This window comes from Dipodomys merriami, unplaced genomic scaffold (assembly GCF_024711535.1).
Source record: "Dipodomys merriami isolate MVZ:Mamm:240054 unplaced genomic scaffold, mDipMer1.0.p SCAF_14, whole genome shotgun sequence".
Taxonomy (NCBI): domain Eukaryota; kingdom Metazoa; phylum Chordata; class Mammalia; order Rodentia; family Heteromyidae; genus Dipodomys; species Dipodomys merriami.
This window is the reverse complement of record NW_027202715.1, coordinates 3596927-3622396: the sequence shown is the minus strand read 5'-3', so window position 1 is coordinate 3622396 and position 25470 is coordinate 3596927. Positions and strand designations below refer to the sequence as shown.

The 25470-nt window shown below is 39.0% G+C and overlaps 1 protein-coding gene across 5 annotated transcripts in view; it reads right to left on the bottom strand.

Moving 5' to 3' along the window:
* Window positions 1-25470, bottom strand: part of Adk (adenosine kinase) — a 424911-nt gene that overhangs the window by 376176 nt on the left and 23265 nt on the right. Inside the window, exon 2 of one of the 5 annotated variants that reach the window (XM_070020636.1) lies at window positions 23607-23749. The exons of 3 other annotated variants lie outside the window; for them this stretch is intronic. In XM_070020636.1, the coding sequence (XP_069876737.1) occupies window positions 23607-23617 (11 nt within the window). In that variant the 5' untranslated portion in view covers window positions 23618-23749. Of the gene's footprint in view, window positions 1-13215; window positions 13333-23606; window positions 23750-25470 lie in introns of those variants that run through there. One more of the 5 variants, XM_070020635.1, reaches the window with a different exon arrangement.

The window sequence follows — 25470 nt, the reverse complement described above, 5'->3', positions numbered from 1 at the left end:
GACAAGGAGATGCATGCTTATGATCTGAACTACCAAGAAGCCTAACACAGGGGGATCATACTCAGGCAAAAGGCCAAGCAGAAAACCAAACCATATCTCAAAATAAGCAAAAAATCAGGGATGGAAACATGGCTCAGCATTAAGCATGTGTGCTAAACAAGTTTAAGGTCCTGAGTTCAAACTCCAGTACTGGAAAAAAAAAAAAAAAAAAACAAGGGATATGGTAATGAATGCCTATAATCCCAGCTACCCAGGAGACAAGGACTGTCGTCTCAGGCCAGCCTACACAAAAGCACAATATCCTATATGAAAAACAACTAAAGCAAAAAGATTGACTGATTGCTTGAAGACAGGATCTTGCTATCTAGCTCCAACTGGCGATATCATTATGTAAGCATAGCTAGCCTGAAATTTAAGATCCTGTTGGGATTACAGGTATGTGTCACTGTGTCCAGCTCTAAATGTCCCATGATAAGACATTATAACTAATTTTAAGAGTTGCTTTGTACATTAACTTCATCAGCTGATGTCAACCATCAGTCAGTTAAGACAATAAGGAGTATAGGTAACATATTTTATTATTTCATGTATAAAACACTCTCAAAGTAACAAAGTAATAGATCAGTAAATGCCTGATGAAGACATTTGTGAGAAACCAGAAACTCTTGACTTGGCATCCTGAATGTGATAATAGTTATACAAATCTGGACATGATCAAATTTATAGAACTGTATACCACCACCATTTACATAAAACAGGGCATACAAAAACTAGTGAAATTCTAGTAAGATCTATAGTCATCTTATAGTGCTATACAACATTAATTCCCTGGTTTTCATAACATCCTATGGGTACATAATTCATTGGGGAAAAATAAGTAATTCATGTAGAGGAACTCTGTATTTCTTGTCACTTCATTTGAAATACTTCAAAAGAAAGAGAGAAAGATATAAAAAAATTAGAGATCCAGATAATAATTTAGTGGTACAGCATGTAGTTAGCACGCAAAAGGCCTAAGTTCAATCCCCAGCACTGCCAAAAAAACCATTAGGATGACATCATTTGGACTGGCAGAATAAGAACTTCCAAAACAACCACTCTTCCATAAAAACAACAATAGTACTCGCCAATTTTTTCTTCTTTTTTAGAACTCTAAAATATTAACCAAAGGCTTACAATAATTTGAAGACCTCTAATTCAAAAAAAGAGAGGGGAATTATTCCAAACTAGGGAATAAAACGTAAGATGATTTAAGTATCAAATGGACAAACAATGGATAGTCAATCAGTTCCCATGAGATTATGAGATTATCTTTCATGACAGATTTCTTCTTCTGGGGGAAGAATAACTGAGTTTATGGTTTTGTTTTTCAAAACTCTCTTCCAACCAGATGTGGAGAAAAAGAAAGAAGAAACAAAAACCCATCTGATTCCAGATCTGATGATTTTGAAGAAGGTAGCAGGCCACCAGGAAATCTTCCCCACAGAATGGGCTCAATCAATCAATTTCATGGCCTTAGAATTCCTACATGTTAGGTGGATGAGGAAAGTAAAAGTCTGCTCTAAGAAGTCCATTACTGGATGCACATTTTGATAGAAGAAAGTCACCAAGAAGTGGAGGGCTGACAGTGGACAAGCAGATGAAAGTGTACATATAAACAATGATTGTTCTGGTTCTTCACAAATAAATGAAGTCATGCTGAGAAATACCTCTGCAAGGATCTGGAATGACTGAACTACAGTCTCATAAATGACATTTGTCTCTTTACTACATAATTAAACATTAATATAGTTTAACAAGTAAATAACATTTAAGCTGAAAAACTGACTTATATTTCCATAATATGAAGAAAATAAATAGAAGGCTATGTAAAGCCCACTGAATCTCAGTAAAAACAGCAAGTTTTGTGATATTTTTAATTTGCTCTATTTCCATTCCTCTTCCTCCATATCCACAGTGGTCTTCACAGTAGAATCCAGGTGCCAAGCAGCTAGTAGAGGGGTGAGAACTGGGTTGGCGCTCTTTCAAAGCCCCATTTGAGAAGTGCTATTATTTCAGCTAACTGGCAGTTCTCTGAGAAGTCCCACTCCTGAGGCTTCCTGTTATTTGACCTGATTCTGAGCTTGCCTAGTGCTTACAATCTTTAACTCAAGGGTATTTGTCATAAGCAACCAACTCCAATTGTTTAACATCCCTGATGCCTAAAGTAGTTGGGGCAAACAACAGCTATCCAAAAATAGAAAAGGAGAATAAACAACCATAGGAGTTTTGAAAGGTTCTGAAAATCCCTAAGAATCCTGAAGGCCATTGGCATATGTTCAGGGCTGTGGGCATTCTCCAAAAAAATCTGAGAAGACTTGAGCACGCATTGCAAACTGAGCCCTAGGTTCTACAGGAAAGGCAATGCAAAGCTCCAAGGCAGTTTGAGAGTTAAAAGCATGCCCCAACAAGCACATACAGCCTCTCAGAAAAGACTGGTAACAGTAACAAGTATGGACAAGGATGTGAAGAAAAGTAATCTGCACACATTGATTTGGGGAGTGCAAAATGAGGTCACTTTGGGAAACAGTTTGGCAGTTCCTTAAAAAAGTAAACAATTGCTTTGTGAACTTTGGGCTTATGTGCCTCTACTAAATGGATTTTTGAAGCAAGGACACAGAATAGGAGCTAACTGCCTATTCCACACATTGGCCAGGTAGTCTAGTACCTCCAAGAACAGTGAGTAAACAAATAAACACCATATAACCTAGAAAGTCCACACTTAGTAAAAATAAATATCGCAATACAAAACCTGTATGTGAATGGTATTATTCATAACGGCTAAACTAAAAATTATCCAAATGCCTACAATTGAGAAATGAACAAACATCCATATAATAAAATATTACTTAACCATAAGAAGGAATGAAATCCTCATGCTACAAACATAAATGAGCCTTAAAAATATTACTCAAAAAAAAGCCAGGAGCTAAAAACCAAATATTGTATGATCCTACTCATGAAATGTGCAGAATAGCAAATTCAAGAAGTAGAAAACAGATTAGTGGATTGGGGGGGTGGGGAGAGGACAGCTAATGGGTATGAAGTTTCACTTTGGAGTGATGAAAATGTTCTGAAATTAGATAGTGATGATAGTTGTACAACCTTGTGAGTATAACAAAAACTATTACCACTGTCCACTTTAAAACAGTGAATTTTTGGCTGTGAGTCATACCTCAACTAAAAACCTAAATAAATAAAACAATTTGACTGCCAAAAGCCAGTGCTTAACACCTGTAATCCTTGCTACTCAAGAGGCTGAGATCTGAAGATCTTAGTTCAAAGCCAGCCTCTCAGAAAAGTCTCCAGGAGACTCTTATCTCTCCAATTAATCACCAGAAAACAGGAAGTAAAACTGTGGCTTAAAGTGGTAGAGCACCTGCCTTGAGCAAAAGAAGCTCAGAGACAGTACCTAGGCCCTGAGTTCAAGCCCTACAACCAACCAAACACACACACACACACACACACACACACACACACACACACACACACACACACACACACACACACACACACACACACACACACACACACACACATTTGACTTAGTATTTATAAACCACTAAACTCAATTGCAGTATGAGGTTTTTCCTTAAAATATTGCTGAATGGACTTCAAGACTTCATAAATACAAAAATACAGAAACAGATATAAAACTAACCTGTAACACTAATCTCAGTCACTATCAAAGTACTGAAACTAAATAATACATTCTCTGTATATGTGTTTCTAATATGTAAGAATACAATCCCTGGATACCATGAAATTCAAACTATACAGACACACAAATTAGGACAGTTGTGTTAGTTGCAAGAATGTAATCCTAGTACCTCGAGGCAAATTGTAAGCCAAACTGGGCTATGAAGCAATGACCTATACCAAAACAATCCACCTTTAACTACAAAAATCTCCATATATTAAGAAATTAAATAACAAACTTTACAATTTAAACTAAATTTAGAACATCAAAATTTTATGATGCTATTAAAGAAGAGTAGAGAATATTTTTGTACAGGAAATGCATATTAGAAAACAAGAAAGGCATATATACAATCAGTAATATAAATTTCTAGTTCAAAAAAAGAGAACAGTCAATTGACTAAAAAGAATAAAAAGATGAGAGCAGGAAGAAATATGAAATATATCACCAAAACAAATTCAACAAAATCAAAATATGCATTTTAATTACCAAGCCACTCACAAGCTGATCCAAAAATAAAAAGACATACTAATGTTAGGACCACAAAGTGAGCTATAAAGCAATTCCTATAAGAACAGGACATTAAGAAAACTTTACGAACAAATTCATAACAGCACCAAATGGAAGTAAGTTCCTTCAAAAACAAAAAACTTCTAACACTAACAAAGGAAAAAAAACAAAAAATATGAATTTCAGTTTTTAAAAAATGACCTAATGCCTGACATCAGTGTCTCATGCCTATTATTCCTAGATATTCAGAATGGTAAGGTCTGAAGACTGCAGAGCAAAGCCAGCTGGAGCAGAAAAGTCCTACTTTCATCTTCAATTAACCAGCAAAATGCTGAAACACCAGACTTCAGTGAAAAACTCAAGTAAGAACACAAGGCCCTAAGTTCAAGCCCCAGAACTGGCGTGTACACACACAAATACACAATACACAAAATAATAACCATAATGTAAAACTTTTCACCCTTTGCCCACAATATTTCAAATCCAGATGGTTTAATACTGATGAGTTTTATCAAATATTTAAAGTTACAAAAACGATCTTACAAAGCTATAACAACTAAACAATGTGTTACTTTTGTACACTTAGACAAATAGGTCAACAGAAGAGAATCGTAGACCCAGGAAAAGAACTGTTTTGAGAAACTTCTCCATCACATTAAAAAATAGGCTTAAAGCTGGGTGCTAGTGGCTCACATTATAATCCTAGCTATTCAGAAGGCTGAGATGTGAAGGCTAGCAGCATGGGTAGTAAAATCCAGAACACCCTACCTCCAAAATAACTAACAACAAGACCAGCTGGAAAGTGAGGCTGAAGTGGCAGAGCACCAGCTGAACAAGTTCAAGTCCCAGAATTCAAATTCTAGTATCAGAAGATAAAGGGAGGAGGAGGGGAGAATTAAAAGTTAAGATGGATCATAGACCCAAATGTGATAGATACAATTCTAAATCTAGGGACAAAAGGATTTTTAAAAAATCTTGCACAGAACTAAGGGAATTTAAAACAAAAATAAATTCACAAATTCAACTTTCACACAATGCAAAATGTATACTTATGTTTTGAAATTAAGAAAATTAAAAAGGAATACTTCAAAACAAGAAAAAATATTTGTTCTGTGTGTGCATGCACATGTGTGTAAAATCTAACAAATTGTATATATAACTAGTACCCAAACTATAAAAAGAACTCCAAAAGCCTGGGTATGGGTGGTAGTACAGGCCTATATTCCCAGCTCTCAGGAGACTGAGTCAGGGGTTCAAGGCCAGCCTAGCCTATATAGCAAGACCTTGTTTAAAAAAAAAATCAAAATATAGATGCTCCTTGACCCTACAATGGAGTTGTATCTGAATAAACCCACTGCAAGTTAAAAGTGTCTTAAACTGAAAATGTATTTTAATACCTAACCTACAAATATCATAGCCTCGAACAAAACACACTATAGTTGTTTACCCTAGTTCACATGACTGACTTGAAGCTTCAGTTTATTGACACAGCTCAGAACCAACAGAGAATAGCAACACAATTCTAGCCCAAGAAAAGTTCAAAATTCAAAGTACAATTTCTACTAAATGCATATTACTTTGGCACTATCCTGAAGTTGAAAAATCAAGTCAAATTATCCAAAATCAGTGCTCTCAGATAAGTAAAAGACTAGAACTGACCAAAAAAAAAAGATAAACAGCCAATAATCACATCATTAGCTTTGATAGAAATGCAAGCTAAAGCCATAATAAAATATAGTAGCTCACTCACTAGAATGACTACTATAAACTTTAAAATCTCCATTTCCCAAGAGTCCAATAGTTTCAAAAGTTAAATACAAGCTGGAAACTAGTGCCTGTAATCTTAGGTATTCAGGAGGCTGAGATATGAGGATGAAATTTCAAAATTAACCACCAAAAAGGCAGCAGCAGAGCTATGGGTCAAGTAGTAAAGCACTAGACTTGAATGAAAAAAGCTAAAGGGTAGCTCCCAAGCCTTGATTTCAAGTCCCTGTATCAGCATACACACAAAAAGTTAAAACACAATAAATCTACCATAGGACACAACATTAGGCATTTGCCTAAGTCCACACAAAGACTTAAATAACAATGTTCATAGTAGCTTTATTCATAGTAGCCCAAAACTGAGCTTAGTCCATCAAGAGAATTGCTGTTATATAGATATAATGTGGTAATACTCGGCAATGTTAAAGGGATAAATTACTAACACACAAACTGAAATGGGCAAACCTCAAAATTACTACAGTGAAAAAAAGTAATCAAACACAAATAGTCCTTACTGTATGGTTCCATTTACATCATATTCTATAGCAAGCAAACTAATCAATGGTAACAGAAGTCAGGAAACAGGAAAGAGAACAGCTCAGTGGCACTTGCCTAATATGTGTGATACCTTGCCTTCAATTTCTAGCACCACAAAAACAAAAACAAAACAAAAGCCACAGAGCTTAAGATCTGTGGTTTTACTGTGTAAATTATATCCTTGGGATTTAAAAAAAAAAGGTAGTGTAAGGCCAATCCATCAGTAAGTATTCTAAATCCTACCTCTTCCAGTATATTCAAGAATATCTGATTTTTCTCTAACCAGTGTTATCTCTTTCTTTATTTCCTACTTGGTCATTCTTTTAAACATACAAATACTCTAAAATTTCAATCTATGCCCCAGAAAAAATCTTCAATCCAGTATATATTTCTAACTATCGTTATTTCTCTGCTGTCCTTTACAACAAAACACTTCCAAGAAACTTTTAAGTGGTTAAAATAACAAATATAGTACATAAAATTATTCCATTTTAAACTCAAGTTTTCAGGAACATATTTAACACATAATGACTGGCACATTGCAATTTTCAACTTATATTGTACTTGTTTATATGTATAATCTTTTAAATCCTCACCATAATAATAGGGATGGTACTGCTAGTATCTCTGATTAATAGGAGGAAATAAGGGGTTCACTAAAAGTCAGACAGTAGAAAACTGGAGGTGTGGTTCAAATGATACAGCACCAGACAAAGGAGGAAAAAGCCAGGCCAGAGTTAGAAGCCCAGATTAAACCCAAATACTGGCATTAAAAAAAAAAAAAAGCCAGCAAAAAAAAAAAAAAAAAGATTCCAGACATCATGTGCTCTTGTTCAATATACTACATTTGGACACTCAGGACTCTCCTAATAAAAAAAATGTCTGACCAATGAGAAATCTCCAAATGTAGACAAATGAGGCCAATATTCTATTACCAAATGGGCTTATTTCAAATACTAGTTTACTAACTACAACCTATTATAACAACATGCTTATTCTGCTTAAGTAAATAATCAGATAATTTATCCAAATGAGACACTTTTGATAATAAAAAGTTGTTATAATTATATATGGACAACAGGCACAATCCAAGAATATTCTGGGAAAACTGGGACATTTGGTTATCCCATTTAGAAGCTAGCTTTACTACTTAAAAAAATATCCACACTTAAATGTTATTACAGTATTTTAGAAACAGCAATTTAAAACCATGACTGCTAACAAATGTTGAAGAGAGGGTTAACATTCAGTCTAGACGGTCATTTGGGTTCCAGTTTTATCTTTGACAGCTCTGCTTAATGTATCAATTCTGTGGTTGGAATGATTTGGAGTCTTCTGAAAACCCTGTATGTTTTTCTCAAACAAAGATGACCCATTTATAAAAATGAGCATTAACAGCTGACACATTGCACATAGAAAGGATTGCTGTTTTAGTCCTTCAAAGTCTTCCATAAGAATGAAACAATTTCACCTCATTTTATTTTTTATTTATTTTTTACCTCATTTTTAAAGTTTATTGGTCTAAGAAAAAGTTTACACAGAAATCTGAAATTTACAATTCTTAAAAGTCCTGAAATTGTTTGAAAAACCCATTTAAATTCCTTAACAAAACTAACCAACAAAGTAAGACTGTTTCAATCTTAGCTTGGTTTTAGTCTCCATATGAATGTTCTCCATCTGAATATCTTGGCAGATTCTATTGGACACACCTCAAAGTCTTCAGTGTTGGGAGAAAAATACCCCAGGACCCCACCCACTGCCCACATAAATTTTCCAGTGTAGGCCTAAACCACACAAGTGGTTCCAGAATCATCATGTAGGACACAGTCATAACCAGAGTCCCAGAATAGTCTTAGACCAACCTAACTGTTGGAATGGGCCAAAGAATAGGGTTCTTTTAACTCTACAGCAAACACTCTCCTTGTCTCCCTAACTCATTTGCTCAATAGTCACAGCATAAACCCAAGCTGTAAACAACACCCCCAAACCAGGCTAGACACTGACATTAGAAAAATAAGGCAATATTCAAAGGAGTATTTTTAAATAGCGTTGCTCAGCCAGATACCAGTGTCCCAAGCCTGTAATCCTAGCCAGTACTAAGAAGGCTGTGAGTTCAAAGCCAGACAGGGTACTGTGGTTCAAAGTTAGTCTCAGGGCAGAAAAGAAATCCTCTAGACTTCATGTTCAAAAATAATAAACAAAAGTCAAGGCTGGAGGCCTAGGTTCGAATGGAACAGTGCTGAGCGAGCAAGCCAAGTAATGTGCAAAGTGAGTTGAAACCCTACAGTACCTTTAGATAGTATAGATAAGATAGATTAGCATAGTGTTTACTAATTGAAAAGTCCACAAATTGGGGTTCTAAATTCTACGGTAGGCCAAACTACTGTCTAAAAAGGAAGTATACAATTTAATATACAATAAAATTATACAATAAAAAGGAAGATACAATTTAGATACAAGGTCCAGTAACAAGAAAGAAATAAGTTGAAACTCTTTGAGATGTTCTACTGCATTTTCTGTCTCCCAAATTTAACTCAGGTATCAACTTTCTGATTGGGCCAATTAAAAATAAAAGCATCACAGGGCGCTGGTGCTCACGCCTGTAATCCTAGCTACTCAGGAGGCTGAGATCTGAGGATCGAGGTTCAAAGCCAGCCCGGGCAGGAAAGACCGTGAGACTCCTATCTCCAATAAGCCTCCAGAAAACCGGAAGTGGCGCTGTAGCTCAAGTGGTAGAGCGCTCGCCTTGAGCTGAAGAGCTGAGGGACAGCGCCCAGGCCCAGAGTTCAAGCCCCACGACCGACAAAAAATAAATAAATAAATAAAAGCATCAACTTATCAAATGTTTTCTATCATTTCTCAAATAAAAGGCCAGTTGGAATCTGATATACACAATGAAGAATCAAAATTTTTCTCCAAGGATAATTAGTTTTAGAAGCTGTAAATTTAGACTCTTCATCAGTAATGATCTAGTAGAATAGAATACAAATGATGACAGACTCATCTCTAGCCAAAACATTCAAAGACCTTAAGTTTTGTTTTTTTTTTTAAAAAAAGCTTTTGTTTGAAGTCATTACTTAGGAAATTCTAATCGATGAATGCTATACTAGAAGGGTACTGAGTGAGATATCTAGGGTTTATCTAGTTCAAGAGAGATAATTACATGAATTTAAACAAGTCACATTCGTATCCAGAATTTAAGTGTCTTCAACTTTAAAATGAAGGAATTAAGTAAGTTCGTTTTCTATTTAAAATTTGAAGATTTAAAAATGACTTTTCAGACGAAAACATTCCCCCGGGACCTGATGCTTTTAAAAAGACCGTATTCCATTTATAAAAGGCCTTAAAATTTAAAATTGCTAGGTGTGGTAAAACATACCTAAAATTTCAGCACTCTAGAGGCTGAGGCAGAAGGTTGGAGTACATTCTGAGCCACAGAGCAAGTTCCAGGGTAACCTGTAAACCTGTACTAACTATATAGCAAAACCCTGTCTCAAAAAAAATATTTTTTTTTACATTTATTCAGTAACATTGCAGGATACATGTTAGCGTCAACACTATTGTGTTATTTCACTAAACAAACCTATGTCCAGAGCAGAACTAGAAACAGTTCTCAATTAGATTCCACTTATGGTGACCTTGGTCTGATTTCTAATCTTATATTCTCTCAGTTGTTGCAAGCACTATGTTTAGCAACAATTATTTTAAGTGTGAGGTAAAAGCAATAACACTGGACATTAAGTCAGATTTTGATAACTTGTAATCACTCTTTTCAACAGTAAAAGATACAATAATACCTATCTTTGGAGCTATTGTTAGACTGGGCATGAAGGGGGAACATGCCAAAAGCAACATTTTTGAAAAGTCTACAGATATGACATCACTGCATTAACTGAAGTCCTTACTGGAACTGTCAGAGCCGCCACCATATAGAGCTCCTTTACCTTCTGTGGGTCTACTTTTGGACTTGAAGTACTACAGATATATTTTATAATTTTTGTCCATATAAGCAGCTTTTTCAGGGAATTGTAAATGTGCCTTGTTCCTATAAAAGCAACATGCAGGGGTTGGGAAGGGTCTGGGAAGGCTCAGTGGTAGAGTGCTTGCCTTGCATGTATGAGGCCCTGGGTTCGATTCCTTAGCACCACATAAGCAGAAAAGTGGTGCTGTGGCTCAAGTGGTAGAGCATTAGCCTTGAGCTGAAGAGCTGAGGGACAGTACCCAGGCCCAGAGTCCAGGCCCCACAACCGGCAAAAAAAAAAAAAAAAAAAAGCATGCACTACTACATCATGGAGATCTGGAACTCCTAATCTATGTGCATGCACCTGTGTACATGTGTGTATGTGTGTGCCAGTCCTGGGGCTTGAATTAAGAGCCTGAGTGTTTTTGCTCAACCATTTGAACCACAAGTCTACTCCCAGCTTTTTGTTAGAGATAAGAGTCTCACAGATTTTCCTTCCAGGGAGGCTTTGAACTATAATCCTCAGATCTCGGCCTCTTGAGTAACTAGAATTACTGGGGTGAGCCACCAGTGCCCAGATTAAGTTCCTAATTTTGCCACTGATTTTGCACAAAGCTATTTTCTTGATTCTACTTCCTCAGTCCAAAACAAAAAAATTGTAGCTTCTGCTTTTGATAATGCTTGAAATTTTTGTTTTTTGAGCTATGTCACTGTAGCTCAAGACTCTGTAATGCCTGGAGACAAAAATGAATTTACTTCACTGTTAGTCATGTACCCTTGCAAAATATGGCCAAAGTTTGCATCAACTTTTAAATAAACAATCACTCAACCCCCACATTAAAAGACAAGTTCTGTTGCCACATGTTTAATAGCAGAAGCTTTAGATTTGGAAGTAGACAGAAAATGATAGCCAATGAAAACTGAATGCATAGGGAGAATGTGTTTAGCATACACAGGGCACTGGTTCAATCCTGTAGAGACATACACACAAATCTGAATCCATAAAAGAACACATTCTTAAGATAGAAAACTTTTACTATGCTGGATTATGGTGGCTCAAGCTGTATAATCTTAGTTACTTGGGGAGTTTATGGTTCTCGAAAAACTCCATCTCAACCAATGACTGGGCGTGGTCACACGTGCCTGTAATCTTAGCTAAGAAGAAAGCTCAATGGCTGGGCAAAATGGGGCTTGCCATGTTTGGCAACATCTAGAAACACAAAGAGGAGGATCACAAGCCATGTTGGCCTACATCAAAAACAGGCAATACAAAGGAGACTGGGAGTGGTAGAGTGCCCAGAGTGAGGCCCTGAGGTCAAGTCCAAGTACCATCACCACCAAAAAAAAAAAAAAAAGGAAGAAAAACACACTTGACCAACACACTTAATTGGCAGTAGTCTGTGAGGACGGGAATGAAAATAGGAATGAAAAAAGGAGGCATTAATTTTTGACATAACACCATCATCCTCACACATCCTAAAATACCACTAACTTTGAAAGCTAGATTTATATTCCTCACAGTAATTTACTGTGAAACTTTCCCATGTGAGTCCCCTTATTTCAGCACCTGAGTTTCTCCTTCTGCATAATAAGACAAGCACAGACAAGTACAGAATTATGCTATTTAAGAGAAATTGAGCAAGCTCGGCACCCCTGCATCTTATATCAACTGAAGGGTTATTTGTGAAGCTATCTCTTAAATGTGTCAAAATTGCCCCTAAGAAGCTGTTAAATGACCAGAACTTACTCCTCTGGAGTTCAGTGCCAACTTTCTCTTCATATGAAGAATAAGGTCTAATTTAAAAGAACCATCCCAAAATACAGGATAAGTACAGCAATGCATCTCTTCACAAATAAATCTGCATAATATAAATGTCCAATGGAGGGTACATGCAGAAAGTAGGCAAGCCCATTACCTTAACACCATGAGCCAATAACTGAATAAATAAATACCCTTCAAAACCCTGGATGTAGGACTGGGGGAGCATCTTGTTTTATTGTTTTCATTAGACATCTGCTATCTTACCTATTTCATCTCAGTTAGACTCTCAGATACAAGTAGGTAAACAGATGGTACCTTCCAGAACCAGAGTACTAATTCCGGTTACAGGCAAACATTTTAGGGACACACAATTTCACAACTCGGGGCAATCAACATGCACATCAAGGGAGGAACCAACTTCACCCGTCTGCTCATGTCCAATAATGAAGTTCTCTCAAGGCATGGCACGCAAGCAGGGACACACATTGTGCGTGTGTCCCTGGGGACCAGAGTCTGTAGGTGGGATGGAGGAAGCAGGGGGAGGATGCGTTTTTCATAAGAAATCTGCTACACACACACACACACACACACACACACACACACACACACACACACACACACACACACACACACACACACACACACACACACACACACACACACACACACGCTTCAAACCCTACAAGCCGGAGCGAGGGTCACCTCAATCAAGCAGTGACTATCAGGGCAGCGCCATGTGCCACCGACCCCAAAACTTCCGAGAAATGTATTAAAGCCCTAATTAAAAAAAAAAAAAAGTGTAGTGAGGACCTCCAACAAGAAGGGGGGCAAGTGGCAAAGGGGGGCTTCCCAACCACCCAAGAGACGGGCGACAGTCCTTGCGGCGTTCCGGACGCTCATATCCAGGCGAGGGTGCAGGGTGAGCGGGCGCCGGCTCCTTACCTGACAGACGTCATGGCTTCACCTTCCGGCCACCGATGCTCCGCGTCAGCCCGGTCAGCGGCAGGTACCACAGCAACTGCTGCTCCGCACAGGCTCTCGGCGGCCGGGAGCGCGTCCTCACACACCCCGCGCGCGCGGGCGGCCCCTGGCGAGCGGGCTCCGCGCGCTGATTGGCGGCGGCCGGAGGGAGGGAGGACGCCCCGCCCCCGGCCGACGGCCAGAGTTCGGCCCGCGCGTTCCTCCCTTCACTCAGGGCCCTCGGCGTGTAGCCGGAGTGTGGCTCGTGCGGCCCGGGACTGATGAGCGGGGTAGCGGACGAGCCGGCGGGCGCGGTGGCCATCTTGAATCCCGGTGACCGCATCTCCCCCCCCCAACTCCGACCCCCAAATCCAGGCTCCCCGGGGCACGAGGTCTGGGTGCCCGCCTCAAAAATGGCCGCGCCGCTGGCAACGGGTTTCGTAGTCACGTGGCCGTGGTCTGCCAGGGACCGAGCTCCAGTCTCTTTCACGGCACTCGGGAGAGGGACGCTGTCAAGGCAAATCCCGGATGGGGTTTAATGGACTGCAATTTTAAAACCCATTGCTGAGGAAAAGCCGCCGCCTGGGAGAAACAGCCGGCGCGTGGCCGCGGCGCGGACGTGTCTGGGAGTCGGCCGCAGGGTGGAGGGTCCCAAATTGGCTTGAACTTGCCGAACACCTGAAGCAGCTCATTCAACGTGGCGCCGCCCGGGGTCCGCGCCAGGCAGTCTAGGTAGGTGAGGCCCGGTCATTGCAGTTTTAGGGTGCTGCCGTGTGTTCAGAGGACACATAGAAAGTTTTACACTCCCAAGTCCAAAACTGCACTACTCCACTGTCCTGTTTGCACACTTGTCAAAATGCCTCCCTCGAAATATGCAAGCTAGTCAGGCGATGCCTGTAATCCTAGCTACTCAGAAGGCTGTGACCTGTGAGTGTCGCGGGTTCGAGGCCAAAAAAGCCAGAAGTGGAGTTGTGACTCAAGTAGTAGAGCACTAGTTTGGGGCAAAAGAAGGTCAAGGATAGTGCCCAGACCCCGAGTTCAAGCCCCAGGGCTGGGCATGCAGACATGCAGATATGCAAAGTATGAAACAAGGGTTTAAGACTAGAGGAAAAAGACTGGAAGGTACCCTTAAACCTCTAACTAAATCTGACAGGTAAGTGGGCTACAGGGCTAAGAAATCAATAATGAACCACTAAATAAAAATGGAATTAAGAATTTAACTTCGAAAGTGTGGGAAAACTGGAAGGGAAATGAGTAAATGCATTATGTCCCAAATAACTTTTCTTTATCCTTCTTGTAATCTCTGTATAAGCAGACAATCCTTTACTGACATTTAGGATGGTGATTAATTTCATAGATCTCAAATACATCAAAAACCTATACAATAACATTAAACAGTGGCCGATGGGCCTACAGAATTGAACTTCCTTTTTTTTTTTAATGTTAAAACTGAAGCAAAGAGAAGGACACGGGCAGTTTCTTTTTATCACGTCCTTCATCCCACCTTCCCCACCACCAGGAAGGTCACTGAAATTAGACATTTTCTTCCTTCCAAAAAGTCACAATAACTAAAGACACCTTTGCCTTGTGGAGCTGATAATAAAGTTCTCTGACCTACTTTTATTTGGACATCATTAAGAGTTTCAGAAATGGTCTTAACCCATAGTAGGAAGGAAGGAATGCTGAGAGAGGACAAGAAAGAATCCAAACAAACACATCTTCCTGAATTTCCCCAGTCTGTTAGCATTGGATCATACACCTTTGTCCAATCACCCTCCTTTATAGCTTATTTGAACAGAAGAACTGAAAATAGCTCACCCTGAGTCTTTGGTCTTCATTCTGAAGGCTTCGTTATCTAAAACTATGACCAAATAAATATACTTTCTCTTGTTAACCTATGTTTTGTTGTAGGAGTATTGGTCTTGACCCTAAGCAGGAACGGGATATCCCCCTTTTCCTCTCCTACATGCCATTAAAGACAATGTTATTGTTTCAGTTGGGCTACAATTTCACTTTTTGTTTTTTTTGGTTTGGTTTTGTAATGCTGAGGATTGAACCCAGGGCTTCCCACATACTAAGTACCCACTTTACTACTGAATTACATCCCAGCTACATTTTTTGTAGGGAAGGGCTGAATTGGGGTTTGAATTAAGGGACTTGACTTGCTATGAAAACACTTTACTACTTAAGCCAAGCCCCCAGCCCTAGATTTCACTAAATATTTATTATTTATTTGTCAGTCATGGGCTTAAACTCTGGGCCTGGTCGCTTCCCTCTGCTAGCACCCTACCACTTGAGCTACTGTACCACTTCTGGTTTTCTGGTGGTTTATTGAAGAGTCTCAAGGACTTTCCTGCCTGGGCTGGTTTTGAACCGTGATCCTCATATCTCAGCCTCCTGAGTAGCTAGGATTACAGACATGGGCCACCTATGCCCGGCCATTTCACTAAATTTTTAACCATTGATAATTTAGTATCCAAACTAATACAATGTACGTATAAAATTAATAGACTTTTCTGAACCTATACAAAAAATATAGATAGTATCTCAGTAAAAATTTTATATTGAGTATATGTTGAAATATTTTAAATATACTGAGTTAGAATTTTTTTAATTAAAATTAATTTCATCTGTTACTTTCCTAATGTAACTGCTAGAAAATTTTAAATTATATGAGTACTGCATTACATTTCTATACACTGGACTGTATCATTGCCTCTGTGACAGAATTAAAGCCACACCATCATATTCAAATATGAAATTAGTAAGAAAGCCAGTTTGTACAAGTCTTTTCCTTGTCCAAAACTCTAATTCAAGATTTCAACTTTCCTTATGAATTGTTACTTTTAGCCTCCTCTTTTTTAGAGGGAGGGTTTTGTTGTTGTTGTTTAGATATTATGGATTTAACTTGCATGCTAGACAAATGCTGACCTACATCGGTAGCCCATTCTTGTTCTCTTTAATTTGGGAATTACCGAACTAGAATGAAGCCATGTACTCAGACCATGAGTAAAAGGCTGTTAAAAACACTGAGCTCATGGACTGGGAATGTGGCTTAGTGGTAGAGTGCTTGCCTAGCATGCATGAAGCCCTGAGTTCGATTCCTCAGTACCACATAAAAACAGAAAAGGCTGGAAGTGGCTCAAGTGATAAGCACAAAGAAGCTCAGGGACAGTGTCCAGGCCCTGAGTTCAAACCCCAAGACTGGCAAAAAAACAACACTGAGCTCAGTCGAGTGCCAGTGGCTCACGCCTGTAATCCTAGCTATCTGAGGATCGCTGTTCAAATCCAGGCTGGGCAGGAAAGTCCATGAGATCTTATCTCCAATAAACCACCAGAAGTGGCACTGTAGCTCAAGTGGTACAACACTTGCCTTGAGCTGAAGAGCTCAGGGACAGCGCCAGTCCCAGAGTTCAAGCCCCATGACCAGCAAAAAAAAAAAAAAAAAAAAAAAAACCTCACTGAGCTCTAGAGCTGGTGTACCGAGATTCTCACTGACCACCAGCAGCATTAGTCAACTGTTCCTCTGGGTTAAAATGAATCCAAAACAAAGCAGCAGCTGGATAGCAAGTTAGTGTGGTAGAAACTCTGACTAATTCAAGTTTCCCTCTTGTTGAGAAAATATGAATAATCTAGATGGACTAAAATCAAACCAATGTTTACAATTTAGAATTTAATATAATTTTTAGTAAAGGAGCACAGTATAGTATAAAGCAGAACTTTTCAGGCTTTCATATGCATAAATGAATTGTGGGAATCTTTGTTTAAAGGACAGTTTTGACTCAGTAGTTCTCAGTGGCCAAAATTGTGTGCTTATTTATGTTCCCAGGTTTCACCACTTCCTTCTCATCTGTGTTCTTGAGTAGCAAAGTTGTAAAGGTAGGAAGACAGACCTGATTTGAGATTCCTGCTTTACTTCATAATGGTTGTGTGACTGTGAGCTAGTTCATAACTTGTCTGTCCCCAAACTTAACCAGCTTTTAACGTACTTTTCAGAGCATGGTGAAGGTTAAAATTTAATGAATTGTAGTAAAGTGTCTGTGTAATGGACACAACATCAACTAGTTTAAATTCTATCTCTGGGAATCATGACACTAACATTCATATAAACTTGGTGCCAAAATGAAGTATGCTTTTGTTCACACTTAACATATTTTGGTGAAATAATTAACCATTTATTTATGCCAGTTCTGAGGCTTGAACTCAGGACTTCACTCTCTCACTGGGCTTGCTTGTTCATGGCTGGTGCTCTACCACTTGAGCAAAACCTCTCACCAGCATTTTTGCTAGTTAATAGGAGATGGAGTCTCTAGGATTTTTCTGCCCAGGTTGGCTCCAAACCTTGATCCTAGATCTAAGCTTCTGTATAAATAGGATAAGCATGAGCCACCAGTACCCATCTATACTATTAGGTTTTAGAATTAAGATTTTTCTTTAAAGAAAGACTCTCTCTATATATATATATATGATGATAGAGCATTTGCTGAGGCTGTGTAAAGCCCTGGGTCTTAGCCCTAGCACTGTAAAAATAAATGCATATTTTTAAATCCTAATTTTAATACCAAGCAACTATGCTTATTATTTTTAGTAAATGCACTATATTTCATATCATGAGTAAACATATGGCTCTGCATTATTCAAATACTTAGTGAACTTAAGGCTACACCATCATATTTAAAAATTAAAAGAAAAATTATTGGTGACACAGCATCAAATCTAATCAAAACTTTAAAGAAAAAACAAAAAATAAAAACTTAGCTAGGCACTGGTGGCTCATGCCTATAATCCCAACTACTCAAGAGGCTGAGACCTGAGGAAAATGGTTCAAAGGTAGCCCAGGCAGGAAAGTCCATGAAGACTCTTATCTCCCAATTATCCAACCAAAAGCCAGAAATAGAGCTGTGACTCAAGTGGTAGAGTGCTAGTCTTGAATAAAAAAGCTCAGACACTGTGCTCAGGCCCTGAATTCAACCCCTTAAGATATATTTACATACAGAAATTCTTAAAATTTGTCTCCTTGAATTGAATTCGGGAACCCTGAAATATGGAGATGAGAACTGTAGTCTTGTACCTAACAATAACTTTCTGACCCTCAAAAAAATCATTATCTCTTTGATGAATAGCTTCCTTATATGAAACACAGTGGAGTTAGTTACATGTGCTCTCTGAAGTCTGTTTCAGATCTTATTAGGTAATGGAAGAAAAACTAATTTGCTTTAATAAAAACTGGATTGTAGCCGGGCATTAGTGGCTCAGGCTGAGATCTGAGGATCAAGGTTCAAAGCCAGCCCGGGCAAGAAAGTCCATGAGACTCTTATCTCCAATAAACCACCAGAAAACCGGAAGTGGCACTGTGGCTCAAGTAGTAGAGCACTAGCCCTGAGCTGAAGAGCTAAGGGACAGCGCCCAGGCCCAGAGTTCAAGCCCCACAGCCGAAAAAAAATTTGTTTTTGGATTGTGCCAGGCACCAGTGGCTCATACCTGCAATCCTAGCTACTCAGGAGGTAAAACCTGAGGGTTGTGGTTCAAAGCAAGCCAGAGCAGGAAAGTCCTGATACTCTTATCTCCAATTAACCACCAGAAAACCAGAAGCAGCACTGTGGCTCAAAGTGGTACCTCTATCACTTGAGCAAAAAAAAAAAAAACTCAAGAGGCAGCACCTAGACTCTGAGCTTAAGCCCCAACACACACACACACACACACACACACACACACACACACACACACACACACACACACACACACACACACACACACACACACACACACACACACACACACACACACACACACACACACACACACACACACACACACAAAAAATGGTTTGTATTTTAAAGACCTGGTCAATGTTAATGAGTTTTAATTATATACAAGGTTATTCAAAGAAACACTGGTATTATGTATTACCTCTGCTCCCAAGAGATATTTCACGGTCTATTATTTAATTATCTGTATATTTTTAGGTCCTTTTTCATTTTAACATCACATATTTAAACAGAATACAACAATCTTCAAATGGAAACTGATTTATTTCCCTGGAGAATTTGAACAGTACACTAATATTTGAGTGACTACTTTATTTAGTTAAGAATTTTTAGCAAACTCCATTCCAGGCATACCTAGTGCTTCTTTATTTCCAGTGAACTAAAATGTCTCAAACTCAAAAGAAAACTTCCAATCTAAAATTACAGTATGGGGGCTGGGAAGGTGGCTGCCTTGCATGCATGAGGTCCTGGGTTCGATTCGTCAGCACCACATAAGCAAAAAAAAAAAAAAAAGCCGGAAGTGGCACTGTGGCTCAAGTGGTAGAGCACTAGCCTTGAGTGAAGAGATGAGGGACAGCGCCCAGGCCCAGAGTTCAGGTCCCACAACCGGACCCAAAAATAAATAAATAAATAAATAATAAAATAAAATTACAGTATGACAATGCTTAAGGGCATTTTAAACAAAAATGTTGAAAAAAACAGAAATAAAAGATAACCCTTCCCAAAGGACTGTTGGTAATCTTCCATAATATATTTTATATAATTTATCATCTTGCCATAGATCTATACTATGCTGTTTCACAAAAAAAGATTTTTATTTGTTTTTGCTTGTTTTTTGAGACAAGAGCTCACCATGTAGCACAAAGCTGGCCTCAAAAGTCTCCTGCCTCAGCCTCCACACAGCTAGGATACAAGCAAGCTTTTATTCATTCATTGGATACTACACTAGTACTAGTACTACTGAATGAATGTAAGGAAGGTATTAGTTTGTATTAGTCAAGTTTTTGCATCACTTCAACCAAAATGCCTGAGAGAAGCAACTTAGAGGAAGAAAGATTTAGTTTGGCACACGTCTCAAAGGGTTTAGTCTTTCATGGCTGTGAGGGAATGGTGAAGCATATTTTACATCTTTGCTGAGGCAGAGATATGGGAGCCCAGGAAGGGACCAAGGCAAGATATAGCCCTCAAGGACATATTCCTTCTGAGACTACTTCTTCCATCTAGGTTCTACCTCCTACCCCTCACCACTTCCCAATAATGTCATATTAAAAATCTATAAAGGTATTAATCTGTTGATTAGATCAGAGCAGTCTAGATTTAATTATCTCTGGAAGTAACCTTACAGACATGGTTGGGGGGGGTGGCATTTACTAATCTCTTAGGCATTTCTTAATTCAATCAAGTTGACAGTCAAGATTAACCATCGGTTTCCTTTATATTAGGTTGTAATCAAAGTTATCTTCCTAACAGTAGAGAACTTAATAACAAGAGCTGTGGGAAAGGACATTCCAGACAAAACAGTGTTAAACAGAATACTACATCACCACAGGTTTTTGTTTTGTTTTGTTTGGAGAAAAAAAAGGCAAGGATGAAAAGACAGTATTTGGCATGGACAGAGTTTATTAGACTCCGTGACCTCATAAATTGGGATTTTTGCTATGACCATCTAGTCACTGTTATCCATTTTAAACAGAAGAATAGTATGATCTCATTTTGTTTAAAAATCACCCTGGACTACCTTAAAATAAAAAGTTTCTGCACAGCTAAAGTCATAGCAACCGAGCTAGAAAGACAACCAACTAACTGGGAAAAAATATTTACCAGCAATATATCAGACAATGGGTTAATATCCAGTATATACAGGGAGCTCAAGAACCATATCCCTGCCAAAAACTAAATCCCTCCCTAAAAAAATAATTACTAAATGGGAAAGGGAACTAAAGAGAAGCTTCTCAGAAGAAGATATAAAAATGGCAAAGACACATTTACCATCCCTCGTTGTAAAGGAAATGCAAATAAAGACAATCCTAAGATACCACCTTACCCCAGTCAGAATAGCCTACATCCTAAAGTCAGCCAATGACAAATGCTGGAGGGGATGTGGAGAAAGAAGAACCCTATTACAATGCTGGTGGGAATGTACACTTATACAACCACTTTGGAAAGCAGTCCGGAGGGTCCTCAGAAAGCTAAATATTGACCTCCCCTATGACTCAGTCATACCACTTCTAGGCATCTATCCTGAACAACAGGAACCAGTATACAAGGATACATGCACCTCCATGTTTATTGCAGCACTGTTAACAATAGCTAGGATATGGAAACAACCCAGATGTCTCACCACAGATCAATGGATCCAAAAATGTGGTATCTATACACAATGAAAGGACAACATAATGGCATTTGCAGGGAAATGGATGGAACTAGAAGAAATCATGTTGAGTGAGGTAAGCCAAGAGCAAAGAGACAAATAGCACACATGATCTTCCTGATAAGTTGATGGTAAATCCAAAATGTAAGGTGATACAATGAAGTTAACAAAAAATCAAAGGACTTCCATTCATCTGGTCAAATCACTACTAAATAACCCCATGCTGCTGATCACATATATGGTATATATGTGCACACCAGAGGAAACCAGGAGGAGGACACAGAACTAGAGGGAATCAGGGAAAAATATACAACAGCGGGACCTATCAGCTGAACTGGACATTGATCAAAACAAACTAAGCAACTCAATGGTAGCGATGAGAGGGAGGGAACAAGTGGGAAAGAGGGAACAGCTGGCACTATGAAAAGGAAAGAAATGTACATATCACCCGATGTGGAAGAAATTAACTGTACTGTCAAAGCTCATAGAACTCATAAATGTTATAGACCATGATAGACAATTTGCTCCATGAAAGTTAGAATGTGCTTGTGACTTTAACTAAGCATCACTATCCCACAATACTGTGAAATTTGGGAAATTATGTAACCACTTAATCACAATAAAGAATTTGAAAAAAAAGTCACCGTTCCCCTTACTTCTTCTATACCTTCCTGAAACCAGTAATAATCTGACTGTCAATCACCTGTGAGTTAGCAAAGGGCCCCAGACTCTGAGGTCACTTCTTCATCCACTGAGGTCACTTCCTGAAGCACCCCAGTCATGACTCCTTCAGACAGTGAGAGGTTCCCCAGGCTCTGAGATCACTTCAGCATCTGCTGTGGTCCCACCTCCCACCTTTTCCTATATAATCCTGATAGAGGCAAGTCCCTCTCTCTTTTTCCTTCCCTTTTCTCTCCCCACATCTCCATTTCCTGTGAAATGACAGTTGCTCTCCTCCCAATAAACTCTTTTCTGCCTGCACCATGTGGTGGTCTCCTTTCACTGAACCTTACAGTTTGTAGTAGAGAAAGCAGAAAAACCAGATTAGAGGCCTAGTACAGCAATCCAGGCAACAAGTATTAGTGGTATGAACCACGAAGATAATGATGGAGATGGAGAGAAATAGATGGATATCCAGGAGACATTTTGGTCTGCTGACAGACTAGATATAGGATATTAAGGAAAATAAATCAACATTAACCTCTAGATTTGGTACTTGAGAAACTGGATGAATGCTGCTGCTATTTATTGAAATAGAGAAGACAGGGAGAAGCTTAGAAGAGTAGTATTGCAGGAAGACAGAGACAATAGATCTGCTAGTAGCTATAAGTATGCACATAACAGGAATAGAAGATAAAACTTACTTAGGATTTAGATATGCTAGCCACTCTGCATATACTATCCCATCCCATCAGGGGATACTTTATTTCCACATTTTACAGAAGAAATCAAAATTCAAAGGGGTTAATTCACTCAATACCATACTATACAGATGAAAATCCAAGCTATGGCAGTCTGATATCAGAACTGAGGGTCCTTATACATACACAAAACAATCTCATTGGAATAAACTCAAGATATTTTGACTGAGACTTTTATAAATATGTAAATTTCATTTGAAATTTAGCCTTCTGATTAGCTAGAGCACCATACAACACATTTTTCAGACATTGCTTCAACTTTTAAAACTTTAACCACAATTTCATTTCCGTCAAAATCACAAAAAAAGATAACTGGCAAAAAAGTTTTCCCACTGTGAAATATTATAGGGATAAATAATGAACAGCAAAAGTTACTTAAGCTAAGCAAATCCCCCATTCTAACTATTCAACTTGTATAAATAAAATGCAGAATAAGTACAATTACAAAATTGTAGTTTTTTTCTTTTTTTCTTATTTGAAGTGGAACAATATCTCACTATGCAGCCTAGACTGTCATGGAGCTTATTATATAGCCCAGGCTGGCCTCAAACTAGAATTATTCCTGTTTCCCAAGTGCTGGAATTACAGGTATCTACCACCACATATGGCTACTACTGACAAATTGTTTCAACTTTTTGGTGGTATTTTTTGCAGAGTTAGCATTAAACCAGAGGCTTATGCTAGACAAGTGTCTTCCATTTGCTACCTCCCTAACCCTTAAGATGTTTTGAGACTGAGAAGTAGAAACTACAGGGATTGACAAAAGGACCCAATGTTGGGCTGGAAAGGTGGCTCAGTGTAGAGTGTGCTTGCCTTGCATGCATGACGCCCTGAATTCCATTTCTCAGCACCACATAAGCAGAAAAAGCCAGAAGTGACGCTGTGGTTCAAGTAGTAGAGCGCTAGCCTTGAGCTGAAGAGCTGAGGGACAGTGCCTAGGCCCCAGAGTTCAGGCCCTACGACCAAAAAAAAAAAAGGATCCAATGTTAAAATAATATGTAATTCTTAGCCAGGTGTCGGAAGCTCATGTCTGTAATCCTAGTTACTCAGGATCTGAGCATCCCAGTTCAAAGCCAGCCTGGACAGGAGAGTCCAATTAACCACCAAAAAACCAGAAGTGGTACTGTGACTCGAAGTGCTCAGGCCCCAAGTTCAAGCCAAGTTCAAGTAAAAGAGCACTAATAGCAAAAACAATCCTTAGCAGAAACAACAGTGCTAAAGGAATATCAATACCAAACTTCAAACTCTATTACAAAGTCATAGTAATCAACAGCTTGGTTCTGGCACAAGAACAGACCTGAGGACCAATGGAAAGAACTGAAGACCTAGAAACAACACACAGACCTATAGTGACCTAATCTTTGATAAGGGAGCCAAAAAAATAGGATGGAAGAAAGCAGCCTCCTCAGTAAATGCTGCTGGCAAAATTAGTTAAACAGCTGTAGAAAACTAAAGCTAGATCCTTATATATGCACCAGAATCAACTCCAAATGGATCAAAGACTTTGAAGTAAAAGCAGATACCCTGAAAACAGTACAGGAAAGAACAGGAGAAACTGTAGGGCTCCTTGGTACAGGACAAAATTTTCTTAATAAAGACCCAGAAACACAACAAATCAAAGAAAGGTTGGACAAATTGGATTGTGTTAAACTGCAGAGCTTCTGCATGGCAAAGGACATAGCTAGCAAGATCAATAGAAAGCCCACAGATTGGGAACAGATTTTCACTAGCCATACAACAGACAAGGGCCTCATATCCAAAATATACTTAGAACTTAAAAGATTAAATCCCCCAAAAACAAATCCTCAAAGCAAACAACCACCCTATTAATAAGCTGGCTAAAGACTTAAAGAGAAGCTGGGTGCAGGTGGCTCATGCCTGTAATCCTAGCTACTCAGGAGGCTGAAATCTGAGGATTACTATTCAAAGCCAGCCTGGGCAGAGAAGTCCATGAGACTCATGTCTAATAAACCACCCAGAAAACCAGAAGTGGAGTTATGGTTCAAGTAGTAGAGTGCTCTCCTTGAGCTGAAGAGCTGAGAGACAGTGCCCAGACACAGAGTTCAAGCCCCATGACCTTAAAAAAAAAAAAAAAAAAAACTTAAAGAGAGATTTATCTGAAAAGGAAATAAGGATGGCCAATAGACACATGAAAAATGCTCAACATCCCTGGCCATAAAAGAAATGCAAATCAAAACAACATTGAAAGCCAGGTACTGGTGGTTCATGCCCATAATCCTAGCTACTCAGGAGGCTGAGATCTGAGGATCCCCGTTCAAAGCCAGACCAGGGAAAAAAGTCTGTGAAACTCTTACCTCCAATAAACCACTAGAAAACCGGAAGTGACATTGTGGTTCAAGCAGTAGAACGCAGGCCCAAACTTCAATCCCCACAACCGGAAAACACACACACACACACACACACACACACACACCATTGAGATCCCACCACACACACACACACACACACACACACACACACACACACACACACACACACACACACACACACACACACACACACACACACACACACACACACACACACACACACACACACACACACACACCATTGAGATCCCACCTCACCCCAGTTAGAATGGCTATAATCAAGAAATCTAATAACAACAGATGCTGGATGGGATGTGGCCAAAAGGGAATGCTATTGCACTGTTAGT